This window comes from Crassostrea angulata, chromosome 10 (genome assembly GCF_025612915.1).
Source record: "Crassostrea angulata isolate pt1a10 chromosome 10, ASM2561291v2, whole genome shotgun sequence".
Lineage (NCBI taxonomy): Eukaryota > Metazoa > Mollusca > Bivalvia > Ostreida > Ostreidae > Magallana > Magallana angulata.
In genome coordinates, this window is record NC_069120.1 from 21,192,389 (window position 1) to 21,218,814 (window position 26,426).

The following is a 26,426-nucleotide window of genomic DNA, read 5'->3' on the forward strand; positions in this document are numbered from 1 at the left end:
GCGGTAATAAGTAGCGTCCGTTGTAAATGCGTCTCCACAAATGTTTTTGTGTGTTTGTTGTTTGGGGGGGGGGTTGTTTTAGCTATTTTTCCCTTATTTATGAAAACCACTGTAAATGCCCCAAAAAAAAAAAAAAAAAAAAAAAAAAAAAAGAATTCTGCATGAGGATCAGTTGTTTTTTGGTTCATTTATATTTGATCCAACTTGACGAAGTTCTTACCACTGAAATGAAATTTTAAGAGTATATCTGTAGGTTTTGGGTGTGAATACTTATTTTTATGTTTAACGTTTTTCACAATATTTTAATTCTAATGTCCAGACGTGTTAAATCGCATTTTATAACGAGTAGCACACATCCCACGTAGTTGCGAGTCTTTATGCTTCAAGTAACAAGTTGTGCTTTGTAGTCCACTAGTAGTCACTCTACAGAAACAATTGTCATCTTAAATTCCAACTAGAGTAAAAGAATTTATTAGCATTGATTTGGTTGATAGCCTTACCGAAGCGTGGTATATATATGTAGCTACATCTCCCCCATACCATGTTGTAGTGAGGATTGATTTCATTTCAACCTGTATAGTGCAAAGTTGAGTTTAGTTCGGATTTTCCCGGCTCGAATTGCTTATCATTAGGAAAAATATAATCCAAATATAATCGTTCATAAAACATGTATCGATCTCTGACATTATTGTAACTCTATTCAATATTGCATGAATTTTGAAAACGGAGCGAAGTTTAGTTAAAATATATACTTTTAAAGTGTTCGGAAGCTCTATGGAGTTGACTGATTGATAAGTTGGCGCTAATTGTGGTTTCGGTCATTCATGAACATATGCAACAAACACCCCTACCCATATCTCCCCCCCCCCCCCCCCCCCCCGATCCGTTAGCGTTGTCCTTGCTTTATCTGGAAAAAGGGACTGAATAACGCAATACATATTTAATTTTCTTTTTTAATTTAAGAATAACGCGAATGCAACGCGTATATAAACAATATCTCCTTTCTATCTTTGCAGTAAAATAAACAATCAAATAGTAGATTTATCCACAATTCTTATACTTTGTAACAGGGTATTTTCACTAAAACGGGCAGTTCATTTGGACAGTTTTTTTTACCGATAGCTGTTATAAGTATAGAATAGTGTCAAAAGTGGATAGCGGGCAGATACATAAATTGTCTCTTGTTCGCCAACATAAATTGTACAGTCTTTGGTGTATATATCTGTATTTAATTCTTTGTTAAATTTCGATTTGGTTTTAATTCATTACAATCTTCTTACACTTTGAGAGTGTTAATATCCAATTACAAACCAAGTCAACAATCCTCGAGTTATAATCTGACCAAAGGCGACAAGACCGAATAACCAGTTAATCCCTGGGTACAATTACATGTATTAGGTGTTACGGCGCACTGGGGTTTCTTTTCTAATGAATTTTGGCAATTAACTCATACAATGTACGCAACCATTTTACCATACAATGTAATTACATTTTTACATATTACTTTTTGAGATTTCGCACCTCTCAAGCATGTATAAATCTTCAAAACTTTTTTTCCTACATGTATTCTACTGCTAGGTGGCAATTGATGTGCGGTAACGTTTTCTTTTTCCATCAACAGTTGGTAAATGTTAAATTTCTTCACGCCAGATGACATTGAGCTATCCATCAGAAACTGGATTAATTTTTTTTTCTCGCGGCAAAACATAAAAATTTCAGAGGTCAACGATCACTTCTTTGTGTTGGATTCCAGAATCTTATTTGGTTTTGACACCCTTTATTTGTTTCCAGGCATACAAAGCAAGGCTATCCAATTAGCAGAAGAATCATGCGTCAACTCGTTAGTTACTTCCGGAAAATTACATCTGAAAGACGCGTCGTCAATTTCATCCCTACCAACCCTATCATTACCACCGCGGGAACCAGCATAGAGCACCAGCGAGAAATTCAATTCATAAAATGGCTTAGGTTACACGTCTATTTTAAACATGCATTGAGACGGGTTGATTTTGGTAGTTGATAGCCCCACCATTGACAATGATCCCGGCGAATCCCTCTGTTCTGCACCGAGTGACAGACATTTATTAACCAAAATTCCTTATCGGTTCCTCAGGCCGTGAGCTCCGAACACCTCTTTTTAAAAAGAAATGTTTAACAATCAATTTAAAGTCAGCCCCATTGTAATTAACAGCAGATTTTATTCTTAACACCAAAGGGTTTTGATCTCAGCTTTGTGGTTTTAAACGAAAATGAAGATGTTAACTTGGGTTTACATCTAAGGATCATTTTTTATACTTATGTGAACACAAAATGACCCAACATTCGCTTGTATGGAGGGCATACTTTTTAATATTTTTGATATCCCGAGTCCATTCATGGTAAGTGCCTGCTTTTTTCAAGTTTTCCGACAAAAAATGTCGTTTTCCTTCTTTTACATCATGATATCGACATGAAAGCAAGTCTCCGAACGTTAGCTTTTATTTAAAATAGACTTTATATGAAATTCTTTAGAATGCCTTGTTTATAAATATTTAAATATTATTGTCTGAGAACGAAGAAGTCGTGAGAAAAAACTCGATGTGTTGTAGTTAACTGTTTTAAAAAAGTCAACGTTTGTGAATCTTTCTTGATACTCTTTGTAACATCTTTGTCCGTTCTGCTAAAAAAAAATCGATCTCTTTAGATCGTATGGAATCGATATTTTTAAAAAGAATGTTAGAGTATCAGCGAAGATAGGAATTTGTATACATTATGGATACTCTAATGGCTTTCTTTGTCATACTACAAACAGTTCTTGTTGAATTTGAATTTGTTTAGATTGAAAACCAAAATAATCGCGTGCGTAAAAGATTGAAAATCGAAAATTCCTATTTTTGATATTGACACACCCCGTTAATGATATGCTAAGAATATAAAAAAGTTAATACTATCGGTAATTTATTCTTAACAATCAACATCTCTCTCTCTCTCTCTCTCTCTCTCTCTCTCTCTCTCTCTCTCTCTCTCTCTCTCTCATACAGTTGATTCAAAACCATGTTAAATCCGTAATTAAATAACATGTTTAAAAATACAATTTTTTATTATTTATTTCAATTTCAATCTTTAACAACCAGACCAAAATAAGAAATATTCACAAAATTTTTATACTAGTATCCTTTATTTTCAATCCTTAAAAGAGACGGTAATGAAAGCAAAATGTATTTTATTTCTACTGTAATTTTATCAAGTATGTCACAATAACCAAAACAGAACAAAGATGACTTCGCAAAGACATTTCCACGTTAAAAATAAAAAAAATGTTATATCATTCATTCTAAGATATTTTTTTTCGCATGTGTTAACAATTTGCCAATCGTTAATTCACGATTGCACTAGACAACAGGATTTAAAGAACTTTATTTACGTATATCAGTTTTTTGTGCTGGACCGATTTTTATCATCACAGCAATAAATTTTAGGATCATAAATTATCAAACAATTGAGATTGTATCATTTTATAAATCTGATTCGCGTGGCCCACAAAAAGTCCGAAGTTCGCGTCCGATAATGTTGGAGTCAGAGACCCTGCGTTCTTTCCCGGAGGTCTTTGGAATTATTGAGGTTTGGTGCAGACACTTAGAGGCGCTCGCTTGTCTGTTCGTTAATTATCAACAAAAACAATGGTGTTCTCTGCGTGCGAACATCCATTGATAAACGATTGTTCATAACGGAAAAATTTTGCTTTGAAATGGCTCTTATTACGATTTATATATATGTATTGACCGTGACAAATGTTAAGGCTTTGTTTGAACCCAAAGACGACACGTCATAAAAATATATTAATCTCACCCTGTTTATGGAATACATATACCCAGTATTCACCTCAATGCTGCGTATCAACATTTCTTTAATTTTTCTCTATTTTTTTTTTCGAATTCTGTATTATCTTTGTTTTGCTTAACTCATATGGGTACTTGTATATAAAGATTGAAAATCGAAAATTCCTTTTTTTGATACTGGCGAGTAAAAATAGATGCAATGAATTAATAAGATTGTTTAACCTTCCTTATTCTTTTATTGGATCTTTTTTGAAAACCTTTGTTGTCTTAGAGTCTTTCCTGGTTGTATTTTATCCTGATATCATCTATATTAGGTCCCTGAATAAGATCCTGATGACGGGACCAAAGTTTGGGATCCTAACAGAGAACGCCACTCTCCTCATGTCCCTCTCCTCCAGCCACAAAGTGAGTACAATTATAGCTGTTATGAACAACACATCATTTTCAATGTTAACCATGTATACTATATTAGAACCATTTTAACAAGAGCTTGGACTTTGGGTATAGTTGTGTCAAACAGCAATGTGACGTAGGCCTGTCTATTTCAGCCATGGCTCTTTGAAATCAACTAGATTTGTCTGGTTTTGAGGTAAGACTACGCAATCGGTAGATATTTCGCTTGAAACCGCGTCATTTTGAACTTGTTTTGACGCAAGAAATAGATAGCTACGTCCAACCGAAAATCCAAGGTCATGTTAAAATGGTTATATCTTTATTGAATCAATTCTGAAGTTGAATTGTACCTTTAATTTTGTCTTCACTTCAGTTGTCTCACAAAAAGCAAGGTCAGATATCCACTTTTCCAAGGTACATATTTGTCATCATCTTGAATACGACGTGCTCGTCCTTACAGACCAGTTTGACTTTTATTTGGTTTAAGCGTAGGACACAATGCACCTAATTGCATTCTTGATTCTTCCGGTTTTTAAAAAATTAAATGAAAAGTTTCGTATTTGGTAAAAGCCAATTGCACTTTTAGCATCAGAACTTTGAGAAAGCTGCAAAGAGAATCTGGTCCAATAATGCGATGTTCTTCAGGCATAAAAATTAACTTAAAATAAAGATATTGACTAAAAAATGGCATCAACCTTAAATAAATTATTAGAATGAAACACCATTATTTTCGTCCAAAAAATAACCTACAGGTATTGTAACACGAAATACTGAAACCAAATTTATCCAACTTGTTTAGAAAATAATTTTTTAAATAAATTTATCGTGAAGCATGCTATGTTTGAAGAGGAAAATGGTTTGAAGTGGAAACTAGAACGGTAACTAAAATATATTTGCTCGTGCCAAATGAGGAATTGGAGTAGTTAGTGATAACAATCGGCTGTCATCAACAGTATTACACCCTGGGCGGTTCAAGGAGTCAATATATAGAAATTTTGCCAAAAAATTCTAAAACAAATTCGTCATTACAGGGGGCAGTTTCTTTGTTGGTTCCTCGAATGTAATTGTTTGTATGACGATTGTCTTAAAATAGATATTTTTAGTTACATTTATCGGGGTTTTTTTCACTCACAGATCTCAACTTTTCAAACGATACTCATAAATCGTATATGAATTAAATTTTAAAAAAACCAAAAACAATACAAGAAAGAAAATTCATTCATAAAATCAATCACTTTCAGAGCACGTGATGTAAGACAATAGAGATTACCAGCGGTATATATCCCAAGTTATTTCAAGAATGTTGGAATCGTGATTATTGGACAATGTTTATTCTTCAGGGCTATGATTTGTATGACACTGTATTTCACGTACTTGTCAAGATAACGCCTGATTTTTGGGAAAGGCTCATCAGACCCAATCTCAATAGATTGATCGTCATTGTACCTCTGACATAACAGTTTAAAGACCCAAATGTATAATTTTCATTTATATGCACTATGCACACATACACACACCCCTATAGACTAGTTTGAAGCCTCGACAACTCTTCAGACATTCAATGCACATGTTCCTGATTGAATCTTCTAGATTAGAAACACAGGGGTAGACTATCTCAGTTATATTGATCTCAAGGTCAACTCCTCGAGGATTCAATATTCAATACATATTCTCTCCGTCACAATGACGTAGTCTCTCTCTCTCTCTCTCTCTCTCTCAGAAATTATTCACCAGGGTTGTTCACTAATCAAATTTATGCTTTTGCGGTTCTTCACGATGGTATGAAAATAAAAATATTCTGTTCATGCTGGTATGAAAGTAGGGACATTGCAGAAAAAATACACAACCGGCGTCATTGCATAAATCTTTTTAAACAATGATTGTCACCTACATATAGGTCGTATGAACTATACCAAAGACTGTGTTTGACAGTTTCTACGTAAATCTATGTTCAAATCAATTTTTGATATATTCATTTTACATGCAAGTGAGCAAAAAAAAAGAACATAAATTTTAAGTGAGCAAAAAAAAAAAAGAACATAAATTATCGTTATTGTCTGTCAGTATAGATCACATTGATGGAATAGCAATTTCTTTCATATGAAATTGTAAGTCAGTCAGAATTTGCAGTTTAACCGATCATAATAATAAACCATAATCCAGTTGTAGATCGAATCAAAAGTGAGAAAAAGACGTCATTCAACAATGTACATGCATACAATACTCGTACATATGTATTCATCATACATGTAGGTTCTTGAGTAAACGTTGTCACTAAATGCACTGAAAATTGTTTTAAAAATTCGTTCTGAAGGCAAATAAAATAAATTAACGAAAGAATACGTATAGCATGCTATATTCTCATGCGGACAAATTGGTTTAAACAGTTTAGATTTCCAGAAGTAGTATTAATAATTGATTTTCATCAGAAATAGTGGAGAGAAATACTTTGTGGATGTACATATGAGTGTATGCCAACCATTACACTCACACCATGGTATTATTGTGTAATTCATGGTACCATTTTTTAATATACGTAAACATCAGTCATGATTGCACTAAAGTTAATAATTGACTTTTATTTTTCATTTTATACGCTATAAAAATTCATATGGCGCTCGAAGAAATCTGGTTTGGACCAAATTAGGTTTCAATGCGTATTCCTGATTTTTCTTTTAGGAGAATGTCAGAATGTCCCAAACAATGCTCGTAAATTGTATGTCCATTCATGTTTTAACAGGGCTACGGGTTGTTCATGGATTCCATCGGTCGCGGTGCTCAAAGAGCCACGCAAGAATGCCAGTATCAGTTTCAGTGGGAAAGATGGAACTGTGACATCACTTCCGCTCAACTTATGCAAAGCGAGCAGCCAAGAGGTAGGCGAAAGAAATTGACAACTTCGACACAAACACGCACAAAAATATATACAGAAAACAGGCGATTTTCTAGACTTTATCAGAATATGTTCATATTCTGGTTCTCTCGTTAATCCATTTTGACTTTATACACACCATCAGGATGGGAGCAGAACTTCCAAACACACTCCATGCTTTTGATAGTTTGACAAAGAGCACATAGCATGTCGGCCATACCGGAAGAAGCAACCAAGCCGAATTCGTCCGGAAGCTGTTGCCGCATGCACGGGTCCTCCGCTAAAATCAGAGACATAATTATATAACTGACTTAGATATTTAAATACTTCATCAAATTGAAAGGTTATGGCCATATTAATCGAGCTCTAAATAAAGATATAGGAAAATATTCAATAGTTAAAATATTTGGATTTTTCCTTTCCTAAATAAAAGTTTATAGTACATGCATAAATATCTTATTTATAATTCTGACGGGTAATTTGTTGACCATCTAACCTCCTTAAATTTTGGTTTGAGTTATTGATTCCTTTCACGATAAGTGATCTTTCATATTTTTCCTTTTTCAATTGTAAGATATTATTACACACTTACCACTAACTTCAGTGGAAAGTTGGGGTATGACGTTGTTAAAATCTGTTACTGTAGGATCACACCAGTAGTTATTGATGTTGACAGGATGAGAGGTATAGGACGAAAAGAAAGGGTCCGGACTCACTGGAATCCAGCCCTGGGGCGACTGGGTCCAGAAAACAGGGGGAGAGGGTCTTTGGTACATTGGTACTTGGGTTTGGTAGTTCGGGAACATTGATGTTTTGGGATAGTAGGGTGCGGAATACACGGGGGCCTGGTGATAATTCTTGTACCAAGGTGCGGTGTACTGATTCACGGGGACAAATCCTCGATTACGGTCCCACGTGTAATGGTTGCCTTGCCGATCTACGTAGATACGTGTCGGAAAACTCTTCCTCAAGTAACTTATCAGCAGTGCTGATTTAATGGCTTCCGGGTTTTTCTGGAAAGCTTTCTCAAGGCTCCTCCAGTAGACGAATTTGCTTTCAGCTTCATCTGAAACCAAAATAAGCAACTAGGTTTTACATCTACCTTGTTTACGTTAGTACATTTATCTATTCGTGGTTGTGCTCAAAGTGTGTCTTATACTTTTGACCTCACGCTGTTGTAACTGTGACGCATCAGTAGCCGTTGGCAAATTTGCGAAACACTGAACAGTATATATCACCTTACACAAGAAATTACCTTAGGAGTGAATCTTCATGGTAACGCACAGGGTACATACACCAAAACACGACCTATTACGTCACTTTACAAAGTTATTTTGATTTATGTGTAAATCTTATACATTTAATTTTTTTTCCATCTGAATTTATTTTTACAATGTTTAATGTAAAAATAAATTGAATTTTCTTGGAATACTTTTATAAAGAAACACCGAACTGGAAAAAAAAATATGCCATACATAAGAAGTAGGCGAAAGTCGATAACCTTGCATGCCACCACAAACATGTTCAAATTTTCAAAACTACATTTGTATTTTTCTCTAATCACAAACTACACGTATAAATAACCAACCTGTTTGACTGCTTATGTCGGGTATGTACATGTTGTAGGTATATACATGAGAGGGCCCAGAGGCATCATGTCTATTCACTTCACAAAACACAATGAAAATGACGATGTACAACGTCCTAAATGAAGCCGCCATAGGTGTTAAATTTCCTCATGAAAATAACAAATCTCACATTCACTCAAAAAGAGAGAAAACCATCAAGTTTTTCATCTCTATTAAGATCTCTGAATTCTGCGTCTCCATATGGACGACGTACAGCCTAGTCACGTGTTAGTCCTGGATGATGTCGCCATATATATACCCCTGTTATTTAATCGTGTTCGGAGATTTGGTGTTTATTCATATTTATGATTTATAGTACGAATAACAAAAAAGTATATTATCATCAGATGAATAACCGACAGTGTAAAAGATTTTTCTCATCTTCCAAAGTCAAGGCTTTCTTATCCTCTCCCTCTCCTTTCATATTTCGAGTGGAGGAGTGGACCAGAAACTCTTTAAAAATTGACTTGGGAAGATGGGTGTTTCTAAAAAAAAAAAATAGAAATGCTGGTATTAAAATGCATTCATTTTTTAAAAAAAGATGATTTGCAGATTTCATCTTGCTGCAGCTTTTCTAATAGTTATGATGAAGATACGTTGTCTGTTTTACGATAATTTTAGATAAAAACATGAAAACATTGATAATTTGTTTGTTTCAGCAACAAAAGAGACGGCCTATGTTCAGGCGATAACATCAGCCGGGGTGATGTACGACTTGACTCGCCAATGTAGCTCCGGATTTTACAACGTCTGCAGCTGTGACGGGTCTAAACAAGGAGAAAGGGGTAAGAAACGCCATTGCTTCCTTGCATGTAAATAAAAAGATGAGTAAACTCGCCACATTTACAATTTTTTCCCCTGCAATATGCATTAATAACGCATGGAAAGCCCTTTTCTTTTTTGTTTGTTGGACATAACCAGAGAGTATTCTCTGGTAAAGGTTTGCAACAATATTTTGTATAATAGATTGTTATTACATTGCAGCATTTGAAAAAGTATAAAATATTTAATTTTAAACAGCCGCATGCCTATTTATCTTATTCAGAATGTATCATATATACAAAACTGAGTAACTTGATGTATTAAGAATCAAAGTTGAAGAATTGTTGAGTTACTGTAGCTCTCGAAACAAAATTTCATTACGGAAAACTACGGATTCCGAATATTGCTTTATAGTTTAAAAGCATCGAATAGTTGCATTTTAGCAAAGAGGTTATTTAAAGACACCAGCAAGTAAAGTTTACATAACAAATTAGCCAGAGCAAGTCTTGCAGTAAGTTCACAATCACTTTTCGTAACAACCAGAAACAAAATCCAATTCAATGTATATTGTAAAGCAATTTTTGTAGTTTTTGAAATTGAAAAGGAAATGCAGAACAAGCAATACAATTTGGTTTCGTAGTTTTGAAAGCACACTACCAGAGGCACATTGGAATGAACATGTAATTAGTATGTTTTCAAAAAAATATAGCAGGAAACATTGTAGATTGATCGGTAGCTTTTGTAAAAAAAAAACAACAAAACAAAAACAAAACAAAAACAAATCAAAAAAACCATACGCGTTTTAGTTTTTACGTTAGTTTTCTTTCCAAATATCAAAACTCTTCATTGAAAGCTACATGTATTTTATCATCAGGAGGATATGACTGGAGCTGGGGAGGCTGTAGCGATAATGTTAAAGTCGGAGAAAAGGCCGCGAAGAAGTTGTTGGACACACTCGTAACCAAACGCGACGGTACAGCGGCCATGCATCTTCACAACAACATGGCCGGAAGAAAGGTACGTAGGCCAGATACATTGATACAACATGATTTAGTGTTTAATTTGAGCATTGCATGCTTATTTTTTGGATGTCGTCGGTCCTAGGACACACCAAGCGATGCAGGAAAATTGAATACCGCGCGCTAGCCATTTTTTGCGCTCTTAGTCAGGGATATGTAACATACATGGAACAGCCATATTAACATGTTATTTATTTAGCTTCCGCGACAAAAATATAGTGCCAGAAACTTTGTGGAGAAAAGTCTTTTTTATTAAGGATAGATATATGTTAATGACTCTTTTTCAAAAGTACATATCAAATAGTTATTTTTGATTGAAAGTTTCATTTAATCTTACAAAAACAAATATACTCAAAACGCGTGGAGACGTTTTTATTTGAGCACATGGCGCATGAATTAGCAAAGTGTATTCATAGAAAATTGAACGTTGCAGATTTCCAAAGCAAACATAAGAGGAAATTTACACTTAATGTATATATATTGATGTGTTTATTACTCATTATATATAAACACTTATGTTTTTTGTGATACATTGTGATACATTTTGCAGGCAGTGACAAAAACAATGAGATTTGTGTGTAAATGCCATGGAATCACCGGGTCTTGTTCTTTGAGAACCTGTTGGAAAGAGCTGTCAAAATTTCGCAAGATTGGACGTTATATAAAACGGAAATATCACCACGCACTGCAACTCGATTGGAACGAGAAAATGAAAGATGAAAACGACCCTAGACGGCGCAGCTTATTTCCGGTTCTACCCGGAAGCAGTATGATTTACATTGAAAAGTCTCCCAATTACTGTAAAGCAAATAAAACATTAGGAATTCCTGGAACAATGAACAGACAGTGTTCTCGACGCCATAAGACGAGGAAAGTGCCTCGTTCTGAGCGAAGAAGTTGCAGAAATGTGTGTCGCGAGTGCGGGTATCGAGTGCAAAAAACGACAGTCGAGATTTTGAGCACGTGTAACTGTAAATTCAAGTGGTGCTGTAAGGTGAACTGTGACACCTGTGTTGTTTACGAAGACAGGTACCACTGTGTGAAATAAATTTCATCATTCTACAAAAAATGGAATATACCGAAACATTCGACATCGTATCTTCGTAATCCCGAAATACTCGATTTAACTGTGTTATATTAATATACTGTATCTTCGTTACACTCGATGTCACAAAAAACCCTGGGAAATAGGCAGCTTCGGTTGATTGTTTGACAAGAGCTTGTAAGCTTTACAAAAATAGTTCCTTAAAACGACACTCATAATAAGAATTCACCATTAATACAAAGATAATTATTTAATGTCATATCTTATTTTTAATTTTATTTGTGTTTTATTATATACAACATGGAAAAATAAACGTACACAATATGAATCACAATAGATGCTTTACATATGTCAACTACTAGTATTTGAGAAAAGTCTGTAGACATGAATGGAAACTCGTGGTTTTTGATATGAAAATCACTGTGTATTGTGGGTATAGAAATGCCATCGAAAGATACTGTAGATGAATCTACATACTAGTATACATGTATAAAATTTACGATTCAACAAAGTTTTAGGAATGAAATTCGCAGTATTGAAAAAGTGTTCCCAATGATTACGGTTTTTAGAGCTTGGTCGACACTCTTTATATGGTTTCATTTTACGCCGTTATTGTTGGTATTAACGTTACTACCTGCAGTTTCGTCTCTGGTGAAAAAATGCGCTGCGCTTGACAAACCGGATATAGGTTTGGTCCTCTCACTCGGACGCCGACCGCTCCTCGTAAACCGGGTTGTTGTAGCTGGCGTTCTTCTTGGTGTTTTCCTTTGGATCAAGATGAAGATCACTGAGAATATTGACCTCCGATTCTCGCCTGTTGTCCGGAATGGTGGAAATCACAGAATTCCTGGTGACGCCGTTAGAGTTAGTCTGGATCAGCTTCCGGCGGAATATACTGTTGATAAGGTTCTTTATTCCACTCCTAAAGTTGTCGTTTAGTCCGCCGTACAGCACGGGGTTGAGCGCGCTATTGGTGTACAATAAAGTGACGGCAGCGAAGTAGAAAGGGTTGTACCAGTCGGGTAACTGTTGAATAAAGACCAAAGCATGACAGTAGTGCCAATAAATTAGCATAAATTACTCGATTTTAAAAAATACAATAAGGTCAGTTATACTGTAATGAAATACATGCAGAAGATATATATAAATTAAAAATTAACTTTTCGCTATTTGCAATACATGTATCTTGTTTGTTTTTTAAAGATGAAAATTATGACCAAATAAAAAAATTACTCACGCTTTCTAGGGTATCGTCTCTGAAAAACTCGAAGAGCTTTGTAACTTGAAATGGTCCAACACAGAAGATAAACACAACGAGGATAGCGAACAGCATTTTCACAACCTAGAATTATTGATGAAATGAGCATCAAAATTAATGAATAAGATTCAGGGGAAAATAAGATCAACTTGGCTGAATATAATATACCTACATGTACATTTACCAAGTATTTTCTCTCGAATAATTATTTGGAAATTGTATTTGTGATTGATACAATTATATGTACTGACAAATCCAATTCAGGATCCTACCAGTTTAAATAAATTCATCTACGTACAAATTCCAAACTGATTACTAACTTATAATATAGTAGTGCAAAGACTTCCAGATAGTTGAAAAAATGCTTTTAATTACCCTTTTCTTCTACGTTTGAAAATTAGGGTTTTTTTTAAATATTATTTTTTTTTGGGGGGGGGGGGCAATGCCACCTCCCTTCATATACCCATGAACCACGAAAGAAAAAGGCATGTATATAATGCATTATTTTTTGTGAGATACATTAAGACTATAATGGAAGGTTTTGAAGGCTAAAACTTAAGTCAAAAGAAACAACGTACGCCATTGTACGAATTATGTTTGTACAAGCGTTTTGCATTTAATTTTTTAACCGATTGAGCAATTTTAAATTATTGTAAAACAAATATTAATGAAACAAATGAATTCCTTTTTTCGTGATCAAATATCGAAACCACATTCCTATTTTGACAAATAGTAGTCAAGCAACCAACGAAAGGTTCCTGATATGTACAAGGTAAATTCTGAAAAATAAACCCGGAATGAAATCAGAGATGTATAATGAATCCACGAAAAATATTGCATCAATTACGTGAAATTATATCAGCGGTATGTTTTGATAAATATAATGCTTTGTCTAAGACGTCGTATATATTGAGTATAAATGAGAATACCCACAAGGCCAGCTTTAATCGGCGGAAGAATGCCAGACCCAATGCAATACTTTATTATTCGACAACAATAATGTACGTGTCTAACACAATATGGATCTACATATTTTATTCCAATACAGTATTTACATTATATTACATCGAGTTTACTTTTATTTCAGTGACGTTTTAAAAGTGCATGTCACACTCTTCAAACATTGATATATATATAATTGAAAAAAATTAAGAGTGCTATCAGCAATCATGCATGTCAAAAAAAGTGATTTACTTCCAAGTGTGGTGCATTTTGTTTGCTTTGATTGGTGAATATAACCGCGAATAGCCGTAAATTTGATCTCTTATGTGAATTACATATACCCGCCATAATAAAAACACGACTAAAGGGTACTTGCTGAAGAATTCAGGTCGTATATTTTATCTCAAAGAGGTGTTGTAAATGTACTTTACTTATATTGCATATGTAACATGTTTGATGAAATCTCATTTGGCATATCGATAGATTTGATCAAATTAAAGGGGATTAGGGAGTAGGTGGATACAGTATTTCACTTCGGAAAGACAAAAAAGTACAGTAATTAAATTACGCCTACAAGTGACAGGTGCCTGTTAAACTCAACCCTTTTTAGAATAGATTTAAAAGTACGATTTTTTTTTGTGGGGGGGGGGGGGGGGGTAAAACATAAAGGACATTTCTTCATGCATTGATTTCTGAAATCACCACTCATTCAACTTAACCTTTTTCTTGGATCTTTGCTGTACGGCTGATATCGTTAGTCTTCCAGTCTTGGACACCCTCCGACTTTTCCTCAGCTTTATAAATATCACAAAGTATGCAACCATCATTAAGACCATTGGAACCCAATTGAGGACCACCAACAAACATATCCAGTAGGCTTTGCGGGATCGTTTTCCTTGGTCACACGTGCCATCACTCTGTAGAACTTGGGGCCAGACTTCCGTGCAGTATTTTTCAACAAAATTTTTCCATTGTCTCTCCGTGTAAGCATAGAAGAAGAGAACAGGAAGTCCTATTGCAATGGCGGCCAACCAAATCACGATTATGATCACGCTCACTTTCCTTTGAGTCACGCGTGATTTCAATGGAAACACGATGGCAAAGAATCTGTCCCCTGCGATTGCAACTAACGTGAATACACTGGCACACATTGCTGTTACTGAAAAATAAGACAGAGAAAATTCATTTTTAAATTCAATTAATTGTAAGCATACATTGCGGGTTTCTTGGGTTTTGGATATTTTAACGCATTGAATAAATATTTTGCAAACCCTAAAGGGCACTTGGATATAGACAAGAATAAAATGAGCTTCATGCCTCCATAATTTTTAATACTTTAGATTCTGAATCGCATGAAAGCATCAATAAATTGATTAAATAAAAAGTATGGGAAAAATTGGTATGCTTAAGCCTTTAGAACCATTTTAACAAGAGCTTGGACTTTGGGTAGTTGAGTCAAACGGCAATGTGACGTAGGCCTATCTATTTCATTGTAGGCCACTCATCCATGGCTCTTTGAAATTAACAGGATTTGTCTGGCTTTTGAGCAAAGACTACGCAATCGGTGTATATTTTGCTTGAAACCAGCGTCATTTTAGCTTGTTTTGACACAAGAAATAGATCGTTACATCCTACTGAAAGTCCAAGGTCTTGTTAAAATGGTTCTTGTTAATTTTACTTTCAATGATCAATGCCACCAGAGAACTGTTCTTGTACATTGTACTCCGGCGTGTTTCGCTCGTATCGAGAATGTTTACAAACGTCACATGTTCGCTATCAAAAGCTGGGAACATAAAGTGACCTTCATAAACTTTTTTTCTTATGGCATAATGGCAGAATAAGCTGTCACTGCTGTTATAGCCATAAGAAATATTTTAATGTTTTCAAATATTGTTTTTACCAGGTTGAAAGAAACTGTCTGCTATTTGATGAAAAGTTGTTTTAGTTCGTGGATTACTGAAATTCACTGAATTAAATTTACTCAGTAATAGAGTAAGACAAATACCGGTACTTTTATACACAGTATGTTGTTAACACACATGTATTTGACGTTTCCCAAAAAATTATCATAATTAAAAACCGACATACATAATACAGAATTTTGACAAATTGCATTGCTTAACTTTAGTAATAGTAATACAAGTAAACAAACATATTACATATTGCGACGCTTACTTTGCATAAAAGGGTTGAACTTGCAGAGGAAACTTCCAAGAACCCATCCCTGCGTTAGGTCATCCACAAGATGAATCCAAATGGCAAAAAGACCAACCAATAAATCGGATATTGCTAAATTCAAAATGTAATAATTTGTCACATTGCGCATTTTTGGAGATTGTGCTATAATGATGATTATCAACAGATTTCCAACAATCGCTACCAGTTCTATGCTGACACAAATAGTAATTTTCACCCCCATTTCCCAGGCGGGAACCTCTTTGATTTCGCCAATGAATTCTATCCCAGACAGGTCTGGCATCTGAACCTTTGCATTACAGTCCTTTTCCATTGTTAATATTTAAAAAAGAACCCCACAATGCGTACTTTTCTTTTAGTTCCCTCAGAAACTGATGGATTTGACAGCGCAAGCAAGCGAGATGATCCAACGTCTTTCCTCACCGTGATTTGCCTGTTTCAAGGCACCGTTTGGTTTTTACATGATGAAAATGTTTCAGCGCTTCCAGCGAACTACTAAACTGATGACAAGCAAACAACGGGGTACTTAAAAACAAGGAACCGGCCAATAAATGGACTCTTCAAACGGTCATATTATCCACTCTACATATATGTTCTTTCTCTCTCAAAACAGTGTAATTTTACAGTGTCAACATCTTCAATTGGTTTAGCCTTTTTAAGTTCTTTTTGTAAGAATTAATGCCCTTTTCAAGACCCTGGAAAACGTTAGAAGTCCTCTGAAAGCTATAAAGTTTCCAAACCGTCCTTTCCTCTTTTCGTTTGCGAAAAAAATCTCAACACTTCAGAACAGCAAGAGTCGTATATTTCCGTTTTCGAATTGCGAACAAAGAGGCAAAGTTGAAAACTGAGTATGAAAATCGTGATTTTCTGTTCACCAACAAAAAATCATAGTATAAAAATGTCAGAGGGAAATCTTAAATTTCATTGTCATTGGTCATGTTTGTGCAAACAATATTTATTGCAATAGGAAAGAGAAGAGGGCAATTCATTTGCCGTACATACAGACCACGTGTGAACCATGAAATGTGAATGTGACTGTACTTGAAGTTTCGGGACGATTTATCGCCACTTCTTTGGTTTAAACGGCCAGATAATCCATAAAGCCTCTAGGAATCTGTAAAAACTGTCCAGAATCAACATGGCACCCGTAGTCGTCTGCCTAAAGAGCGGGAAGAAATAAATAACGCTTCAAATTTCCCTAATGATTGTTTGTCAATTTCATGCGATTTTTTGTTGTTGAAAATAATGATTACTGAAGTGGATTTTATAGTTTACTCTACAAATCAAGTATAATTTTTTTTATGTAAACCTGTAAAAAAAAATTATGTGTGTGGATATTTTTTTTTTCTATATAACATTTGATTTGATTTGAACATATTTTATTATGCAAAATAATATTTACATAATAGGATTTATTCTTTTTGCCTCAAACTGGTTTTACTGATTACGGGAATTTGAATCTTTTGTATTCCATAAATCAATATTTTCATTGAATGATTATACGTGTTGTTGTTGTTGATTTTTTTAGATATATATATCTAGATTATATGCTTTTTCATTCCATTGTTTTATTAATAGAGTCCATCGTGCGCAACTTTGTTACTTTTATTTCCGAAAATGGAACGGTATGTGTGTACAGTGCATTTATCGATTTTCATTGATCATTGCTTGACCTTTCACTGTCGGAATTATATTATATTTGTGAAACCAACATAAGGGGTATGCGTTTGAAAGTTCTAACTACTTGCTCTTGTGGAGGATGTGCAAAGGGGGATAACTTTGTTTATAATCGAAATTTTGTGTCTTTCATCTCCAACCAACACTGACGCACGGAAATCGTATATCTTGAGCAGAAAGGCTAAATGGTTTTTGATGTCATATTGTTGGTATAAATCTTTTTGAAAACAAACATGAGTTTTGAATATGGGTATTTTTTCTTATAGAATATAAAAATTATAAGAGAGAGAGAGAGAGAGAGAGAGAGAGAGAGAGAGAGAGAGAGAGAGAGATTTTTACTTGAGAAATGTTTCATTTTTTAAGAAGTACAATGTATAGGGAAAATGCTTATGCCAAAGAGAATTACTTGTGTTCGACATCCATATTTTTTAACATGAAGTTTGGCAGCCAGTATTATCCAAAATGTAACTTATAAACAATATTAGGTACATGTACATTGTATTTTAAATATGAAATATACTAAATTGTTGTTTTTAGTTCTTAGGTATCCTAACAGAGATTATGTTTGATTTGTCCTTAGCCTAGCCCCAATTATTCAGTTGCTCGTTCTAGCTTTTCTTTTAAGTGCTCTGCAGTGATTTATATATCAATTGCAAAACGGGGGGGGGGGGGGGGCAGTCCCTCTTTTTTTCTTGCAATAGACTTTTTTCTGAGATTGACGTGTATAGAAAATTGTGTACTTTGAAAGAGCTTCCCTCCCCCATTTGTGTTTGTGGGGGATGTAAAAAGTTATCATTGCTGAAAAAATTATGTGGTAAGTAATAATTAAGATGAATATCAGAATAGAAGTTTTAGATAATATCCATTCCATCCCCCTACAGATAAGGATTTTGAATATTGACGATTGTAGTTTGTTTGTTTTTTTGTTTTTTGTTTGTTTGTTTGGGTTTTTTTTTTTTGGCGTGTCAAGATTTTGAATAGTATGCCCCCATTCTTTAAACCACTGCCTACTTCAGTACTTGTCTGTATATATCATGTTTTACCTTATTCTACTGTACAATTCTTAAGTCTAATGCTGTGTACCATATTGAGAGACAGTTAAAAATATTCACCGAATAAAAAATTATAAACTTCAATGTATGAAAATATTTAATGGGATGTTGTATAATTTTTTTCTATCAGATTGAGGATCTGTGTGTTTTCGGTTGATTTGTTTTATGATTTATGATTCTGATATGCAATAATTTTAAGTAAAATGATCTATTGCATCACCTTGTTTTATTAGACCACGAGACAAAGCGATCTTCTGACTACGTACTGGAATGCTATACATTTATAGCACGTTATTATCTCAGGAGGGGTATAACAATAGGTTCATATTACCCACCATGATAACACACAATGGTCGTTTCATTTTAAATTTTTGTTGAAAACTACAATACCTGTATTTTTTTCTCAGAGCCGTGGGACATCAATAAACCAAAAACAAAATTGTCAACATATGTTGCATTTTTTCCGTCATAATGTCAAAACAGTCGGTCTTTTGAAGATTTTCGGTTCTTCTTGTTATTAACGATGCTTGGTTTAAAAATAAAATGTAATCACGGAAATCGAATGATGACTATTGGCAGATGTGTATTGACACGAAATTGACAAGGGAGAATACACGTGTTCTTTTTGTTTATTTCCCGGCAACATCAAATGGATCGAAGTACATATGTCAACATGGAAGTCCACTCAGCGAAATGAGGGAAAGAGAGAATGACCCATGTCGAACAAGAATTACCATACACCGGGGGTCATAGGCCATTCGATAACACAAACCTCTTACCTGTGCGAACCGTAATATTTATATAGGTATATTAATATGATTATTAAGTTTGTGTTTATATACTGTCGCATGAGATATAACGCCTACTGTGAATGAAGATGTGAAGTGAAGATTTGTGAAAGGAACAGAATGGATGTAATTTCGGTTTCAGTGGATTTCAATGGCTGAGGGGGAGTTAAATGTAGCGGGGGATAGCACTATGATCGAGAGGAGAGACGATTCGTCGGGGGATAGAGAAAGAGACCCTCCTGCTCACGACAGCAGCAGAGATTTGTTTGGAGTTCAGCTTGAGGTTTGTTTATACTTTAAGTAATTTAAGTTTATATGTAACCTTTTTTTCAAAATCCACAGTTCTTAATATATATAAATTATTAAGTAATGTTTATACATTTTTAATAACATAACGCTGTTGCGTTATGATTGGTTTAATCGTGCAATTTTATTTTAAAGACTTTAGAGAGAGAGAGAGAGAGAGAGAGAGAGAGAGAGAGAGAGAGAGAGCAGGCATTACATCATTCGTGCAAATTAAATATCAGATAATTATATTATATAACGCAGCATCCAACAAATTGTAGTAGGGTTGTAAAATTTGGTGAAATAATCCTTGAGAGAGAACAGAAGGGGTGTTGACTTATGAAAATTTGACACGGGTTCAAGTTAGGGATCACAGACACCAAGACACTGCGACTGTGTGTTTGTAAGTTGATCACACACAGTAACACCGAAGAAAGTGCTATTGTTTAGCCGTGGGGTGGTCGTTGTTCTTTCAGGGTCCCTGGCCAGATATAATGTTTTATTATCATTAAAAAAAATACATAGCACACTTGACGGGGTGAGGTTTGGAGAGGGGTGATCATGACCATAACAACCTGGTCTATTCTTTAACTTGTTATAGTTGTCTGAAAGGATCAGCTAATGAAAAAAAGAAGAAATTCTACAAAAAATTGTCATTATCTTATACTTGCAGACTACTAAAACAAAAGAAGCACCTTGCGATGTCTAATTAATTAGTTTTCATTACCTAATGTTTCTTACTTGGACCTGTACAGCTTAACATCGAGGCGATCTCTAATTCATGCATTAAGTAGATACTAGTAATAGCAGACATAGTCTGATTTGGATTGTTCAACTTTCTTTTTCTCACGCCGGGTCCTGCAGATGTAATCTTAACAGTGCATCAAGTAGAACACTCCATCATGAATAAGTTATGTCATATCAGGAATATACCCTCGTATCTGTTGACACTAAAGATATAGGACGACTTTTTCATCTATTGATTATTAATATTCTCGATCGCTGACATACGCCGTCAAATCAACAGGTGTATATTCGTGGCTTTCAAAATTAGCCGTCCGAGTATTCGAACATATCGTGTGTACTTTCCCATGAGTTTGAATTTAGTGATCGTGACAGAACTCCGTCGATATGAGGTCTGTCCTGGCGTTGTATCTGTAACGGACGTCTACACAGATAGCAAGGAAGTTTTCCTTTTGCAGCAATAACAAAATCGATCGATGAATTTATTATAAAGCCTTTCCATCTGCACAGAAATAAGCGAAATTGTAATGTGACGCATAGTTTACAGACACCATTTTGGAAAAGAGTCCTAAACTGGCAATCAAGGGAAATCCTCGTCGTCTCAAATATACTTTATTCTTACATTTAACTCTGAATAAAAATGTTAAATGTATGAAAATTATTTAAAAACTAATATCTTTTAACATTTTAGTTTTTTTTAATGACTATAACTGCATGCATAGATTTACCGCTGCATTGTGTGTGTGTACATGGACTTGTAAAAAATGATATTAAAGGTTCAGATTTGTATATTTTAATTTGAGGAAGGACCCAGCACAACCTTAACAAACATACACCCCACTCCATACTAGAAATTTGAGATTTTGTGAAGTATTTGTCTGTTATTCTTCTTTTTTGGGTACCCCCTACGCCCACTTTGACCAGAAAGTCGTATTAACTGTTTTTCACGATTAGATAAGCAATAATTCTTTGAAAAAAAGTTTTAGAAAAAAAGAAATATTACGAATCCAAAACATTTCCTTAAAAAGAATTTACCATCCGCCCCCCCCCCCCCCCCCAAGGGTTTTCGCCTTTAGGAAAGTTTTACTGCAGTAACGTTAGTGCGCTTTATTTTTCTAAATTTTGATTTATTGTATTCTTTTTTTTTAAGTTATAATTTTTATTATATAATGTAAGGATGGACCCCCCCCCCATCCGAGATCCGAGACTATTGAAAATTGTAAAACTTTTGGAGTAACGCCCCCTTTTTAAATCTTTTATTGAGAAGGTGTGATTGTTATGCGCCATTGCGGGAAAGTTTTCTATTCTGAATTCAGAGAAAAATCGTGAAATGAATTTAATGATGAATTGTTGGAAAATGAAATCAGGAACAGGGTTTAAAGACCGTCAGGAAATCAGGGCATTTGTCAAAGCTTTTAAAGAAAACAATCCTGTGACCTGTGCCATATTTTGTCACACCTTGCAATATGACTCCGTTGAAGCCCTTGTAGCAATGGTACGGATTCATAAGAATCAGTAGCAAACTTAAAAGGCGTTCATCGTTTAATTTTACAAAACTAGTACAGATTCAAACAACGCCTCAGTTGACTTTTTATTTTACAGGAATATTTGTTACAACTACAAAAAAATCCAAATATATTGTTTAGTTGGCACATTTGTTGAAAAGTGAAATTGATTCCCATTTGGAATATTATCAAACCCAGAACAAATGCTTAAAATGTTATGCATCACACTTATATTTTTTTCTCAATGCTGCATGAAAAGATTCAAGAAATTGTAGGGGGAAAATTGATTGAGTGGTGATATTAATTGCATGAGCTTATGGTTAGATTTATTTTGAGCTAAGCTAAGAAGATAACCATCTATATTTATACATATTTATAAACCATGAAACTCTGTATTGTTCTGTTGTGTTTCTTGACCATCCCTCTATATAGATTCACAGATATCTGTGTTTTATGTGCTGTCCAAGTAAAGCTACAAGGCTCATACCTGTTAATTACCTGTTCATACCTGCAGCAGGTGCAAATTAATGACCAATATAGGTATAACTGGTTGTCTTTCCAGACTATGGGAAGATATTTTAATGTCTCTGAGCTCCATAAGTGTAATCATGTATTTGTGTTATATTAACTTTGTTTTGTCTGAGTGGAAACCATAATACATGCAACTTTGACTATAATTATAAGAAAAACTGATAACTTTGTGTGTGGCTCTATACTTTATCTAATGATGACTAATCATTCATCACGTGTTGAGCTGATGTCCACTTCTTGTTTGACAAATGAAGTACAATAATTGATTTAATGTGTTGTGATTGTGTCTACATATTATGTAGAAAAAGCATTACACATTACAACTAATGGCTGTTAATGCTCCTTGAGAGGATATTTTTAGGGCGTCTCTTTTTTTTCAATATATGAAATAACATAAAAAAGGTAGAGACAAAGAAAATATATCAAGATGTTAATTAATGAATGGAAAAATATGTTTAAAACAACTTAGTACGTTTTAAATTGAAGGTGAATTGAAACATTTTTATTTAGTATTGATTATTCTGCACATATTTTTTGTGTATTATCTTGTGGAGAAGATAAATCATGGTGATAACAGAAAATAGATAAAAAAAACAACCCTGTAAATATTGTTTGTTTAGATAAATCTAACTTGTTTGTCTTAATTGTGTAATAAAATATTGAAACCTACATGATTTTCAGATGCAACCTTGAACCCTTTTTTACAAGTATTACTGGGTTTTTCAAACCCTGTCATTTGTAAAATATTGCTCAGATATTTTGAAGTAAAAACCGATAAAACGATTTTATGCCAAATACACCCAATGACTGTGGCATCACATGTCTTTTGTCAAATCACCAATCTGTAATTCAATGCCAAAATTTACTTAGCTTGATCTGTTGTTGTTCAATGCATGATCATTCATTGATCAGAAATATAATCCTGCACAGATAATGATTTTTTTCTTCCTGGATATGTTTGAAGCTGTTGCATCTTGTTTTCCAATGTTTATTTAAGCTAACAGATGTAGGAAGTTCCTCCTTAAGCACAGATGTTTTATTATATGATGCAGGTGACGTTTCGGCTCCTGGAAGCTGAGAAGAGGAAACTTGTGGTCCTACAGAAGGAACTGGCGCAGTATGATGAGAAAGAACTGCAAGGACTGATCCGAGTATTTGTCCTTTTTGCATCCTCTAAAAATTGCAAACTAAGATTGATTGTAACCATCATGAAATCATGAGGTCCTGTTAAAAGCATCTTCCATAGCCAAGGGTTTTCGGTCCACTTCGCTTCCCAAAAACGAAGGGGAACTATATAAGTGGACCAGAAACGCTTGGCTAGTGAAGATGGTTAAAAGTTGCCATAATGAATTTTCCTGTTACTCGATCAGCTATGAGTATATAAATGTGTGACTATTCTTATTTTATGTTCCCATATATATGAGCTATACTTTGACTTTGTTGAACTTAATTAATGCATTAACAATGAATGTAAATAAATATATAAATAGATTTATTGTGAGTGACAAAATGGAAAAGCTGCTAATTAGATGTTTTTATTTGATAATTACTTCACAGAATTCAGCCTATCTATTTGATTTTGATCATGATATCAAGAAAGATTACTCACTTTTTAAAACTTTGCAAAAGAGTTATCTCTCTTTGAATATAGTCACTTTCTTGTTTTATTTTATAGCGACGAGAAGAAAAGCAACTTGAGAACAACATCAAGTTTGTCAACTTTTCTCATCTTAGACCTTTAAACTGATAATAATTTTTCAAGAAAGATAACATTTATCTCTTTTTTAAATTTTTTTTTTTGGTTGGATTATTTGTTCGGAAAGCTTTAAAAATGTTTCCAATGAGAAATAAAATGTGACAATTAAACTTTTAACGTTTGTAGTCGTATACAGCATCAGTATAACCAGCTAGAGCAGGAGTACAGGATCGCTGCCATGGGGGTCTTTCGACATAACCGGCATATTAGAAGAGTAAGTGGCAAAAGAATGAAGCAGTAACTTGATACAGGAGTTCAGTACAGTACTTATATCTTGCAGAGGAACGACTTTGTGAAGAAATCAAGTAGTCATTTCTTCTGTACTTAGCTTGATTTTATTTGCCTTAGTGAAGAAATAAGGAGTTTGATGTCTACTGTTTAGTACATACATCTATATGTATTTGGGATCAGTTAACTTATTTTGTGTAGAAATCAAGGAGTGTTTCTGTTCAAAACAATTGATAAGGTGCATCAAAAAACAGGAAAGCCTTTGAAATATTGCATAAGTTCTTTCTTTTATAATTTCTAACAAACATTGTTTGAAATCACAAAGAAAATAAGAAATGAAGTAAAAGGTATAATTTTAATTAAGTTTTTATACATATATGAATAAGAGATTTTGCTTAAAGACCGATTCATAAAAAAATACTTAATTTTCTTTAATAATCAATGTGCTGTTGATGGATTCTTGATTCAGAACTACAAGGTTCAGTAAGGTTTTGTTTGTATGATAAGGAACTAAAACAATAATGACAACAAAGCAAGCCAAAAAAAAAAAAGCCTTATAAAAACCTTAGAAGTTGGATTCCCAAAACTACTTCTCGCATTTCCCCCAAACAAACAATGAAACCACACCTGAGAAACTTGTGTGCCTATCAAGTACCTGTTAATCAGCTGAAATCACTGACTCACTCTGATAATCATCAAGATATCTTTTTTGTGAAGAAAAACAAAACAGCAAAAGTTTATCTGCGTTAGGTTGGACACAGCTTAAACAGAGACAAAAGAGGCATTTGAGATAGTGTGCGTCATTTGAACAAGGACATGAAGTTTGTTATTTGGTTTTGTTTTTTCTGTCTACAAAATAATTATTCTCATGGCTGCTTGAAAATTAATAAAGGATAGGCATTTTGGTCAATTTAGGTGGATTGTGTGTGTTTTGGTTTTTAATTTTTTAATTAAGTTTCGTCAAGATTGAAAAATAAATTGCTTCTGCATTTTTTCTATAGTATGTTGGAAGTGCTTTATTAAAAGGCTTTCTAGAAATTCTTAATTTTACTTTATACTATGTATAAGAAAAAAGATATTTACTTGATTAAGTGAAGAATTTCAGTAATCTGAATATATAACACCCAACATACCAAAAAGAGGTTATTAGAACAAGAAAATTAGCATATAAGGATTTTAAAATCTTATTAAGGTTAACCTATTTTACTATTTCAAGATAGAAAAAAATGTTTGCCCTGCTGACATTCTGTGAAGAATTACTGGTATACATAAAATAGAAAAATTCAACATATTAATACATTCTCATTATATTAATTGCCATACACACACAAAATCATTTCAGTTCTGGGTTTTAAAGTAAGTTACATATAGGCGTGAAGTGCTAGAGTAATATTTAAACTTCTTCATATGCCATCAATCTGTTTGCATGGAATTGTTGACAGTTAAATGAGAAATTCCCTTCTGAAAGCTAGAGAAATATTGACTTTGTATTTCTAATACTGCACATCTTCATGTTTTCTGAGAAGTTTCCCATGGTTTGTACAGTGAGGTTTTTCTTCAGTGTTTGCATTCCCGTGAAATTACAGATTCCAAAAGTAGGTCTAACATTGTAAGAAATATTGGCAGGAGAAAAAGTACTACCGGTAGTCTGTGTTATTTCAAATTTGTCAATAAATAATCATCATATAATTATATCGGTACTTGCTTTTTTTGGTAATTGATTAAAAGACTCTTTAGATAATTTTTTTTGAATGGTTTACTTACTTTTTCAAGGATAAAAATTCATGAGGGCTTACATTTATTATGTAGAATAATAGGCATTTTTAAATCAGGTTTTAAAAGTACATATTTGATAATGATTGAAGAACGGTATCCATATCTTTTCCACTGGCTTCATTATTTTATCTTTGTAGACCAGAAATTTAAA

At 34.0% G+C, this 26,426-nt stretch overlaps 4 protein-coding genes across 5 annotated transcripts in view; 2 read left to right on the forward strand and 2 right to left on the reverse strand.

The window, feature by feature from the left end:
• The first annotated feature begins 2,131 nt into the window (after nt 1-2,131).
• On the forward strand, nt 2,132-11,871 carry LOC128164838 (protein Wnt-8b-like). The gene is made up of 6 exons (XM_052828864.1): nt 2,132-2,378; nt 4,133-4,223; nt 6,952-7,087; nt 9,371-9,496; nt 10,348-10,490; nt 11,043-11,871. Exons 1-6 carry the CDS (start codon nt 2,311-2,313, stop codon nt 11,538-11,540), a joined length of 1,062 nt encoding a protein of 353 aa, XP_052684824.1. The 5' UTR covers nt 2,132-2,310; the 3' UTR covers nt 11,541-11,871.
• LOC128164839 (uncharacterized) lies at nt 6,879-8,957 on the reverse strand. Its single transcript, XM_052828865.1, has 3 exons — nt 8,672-8,957; nt 7,676-8,149; nt 6,879-7,363 (listed from the first exon to the last, which is right to left on the reverse strand). Exons 1-3 carry the CDS (start codon nt 8,802-8,804, stop codon nt 7,197-7,199), a joined length of 774 nt encoding a protein of 257 aa, XP_052684825.1. The 5' UTR covers nt 8,805-8,957; the 3' UTR covers nt 6,879-7,196.
• Nucleotides 11,799-16,811, reverse strand: LOC128164837 (substance-K receptor-like). Its single transcript, XM_052828863.1, has 4 exons — nt 15,913-16,811; nt 14,457-14,896; nt 12,775-12,879; nt 11,799-12,563 (listed from the first exon to the last, which is right to left on the reverse strand). The coding sequence occupies exons 1-4, from the start codon at nt 16,244-16,246 to the stop codon at nt 12,237-12,239; spliced, it is 1,206 nt and encodes a 401-aa protein (XP_052684823.1). The 5' UTR covers nt 16,247-16,811; the 3' UTR covers nt 11,799-12,236.
• Nucleotides 16,812-19,169: 2,358 nt separating this feature from the next.
• Nucleotides 19,170-26,426, forward strand: part of LOC128166318 (ras-GEF domain-containing family member 1B-like) — a 36,751-nt gene continuing 29,494 nt past the window's right edge. Inside the window, exons 1-4 of one of the 2 annotated variants that reach the window (XM_052831412.1) lie at nt 19,170-19,733; nt 23,568-23,666; nt 24,191-24,225; nt 24,398-24,485. In XM_052831412.1, the coding sequence (XP_052687372.1) occupies nt 19,602-19,733; nt 23,568-23,666; nt 24,191-24,225; nt 24,398-24,485 (354 nt within the window). In that variant the 5' untranslated portion in view covers nt 19,170-19,601. Of the gene's footprint in view, nt 19,734-21,776; nt 21,975-23,567; nt 23,667-24,190; nt 24,226-24,397; nt 24,486-26,426 lie in introns of those variants that run through there. The other variant, XM_052831411.1, reaches the window with a different exon arrangement.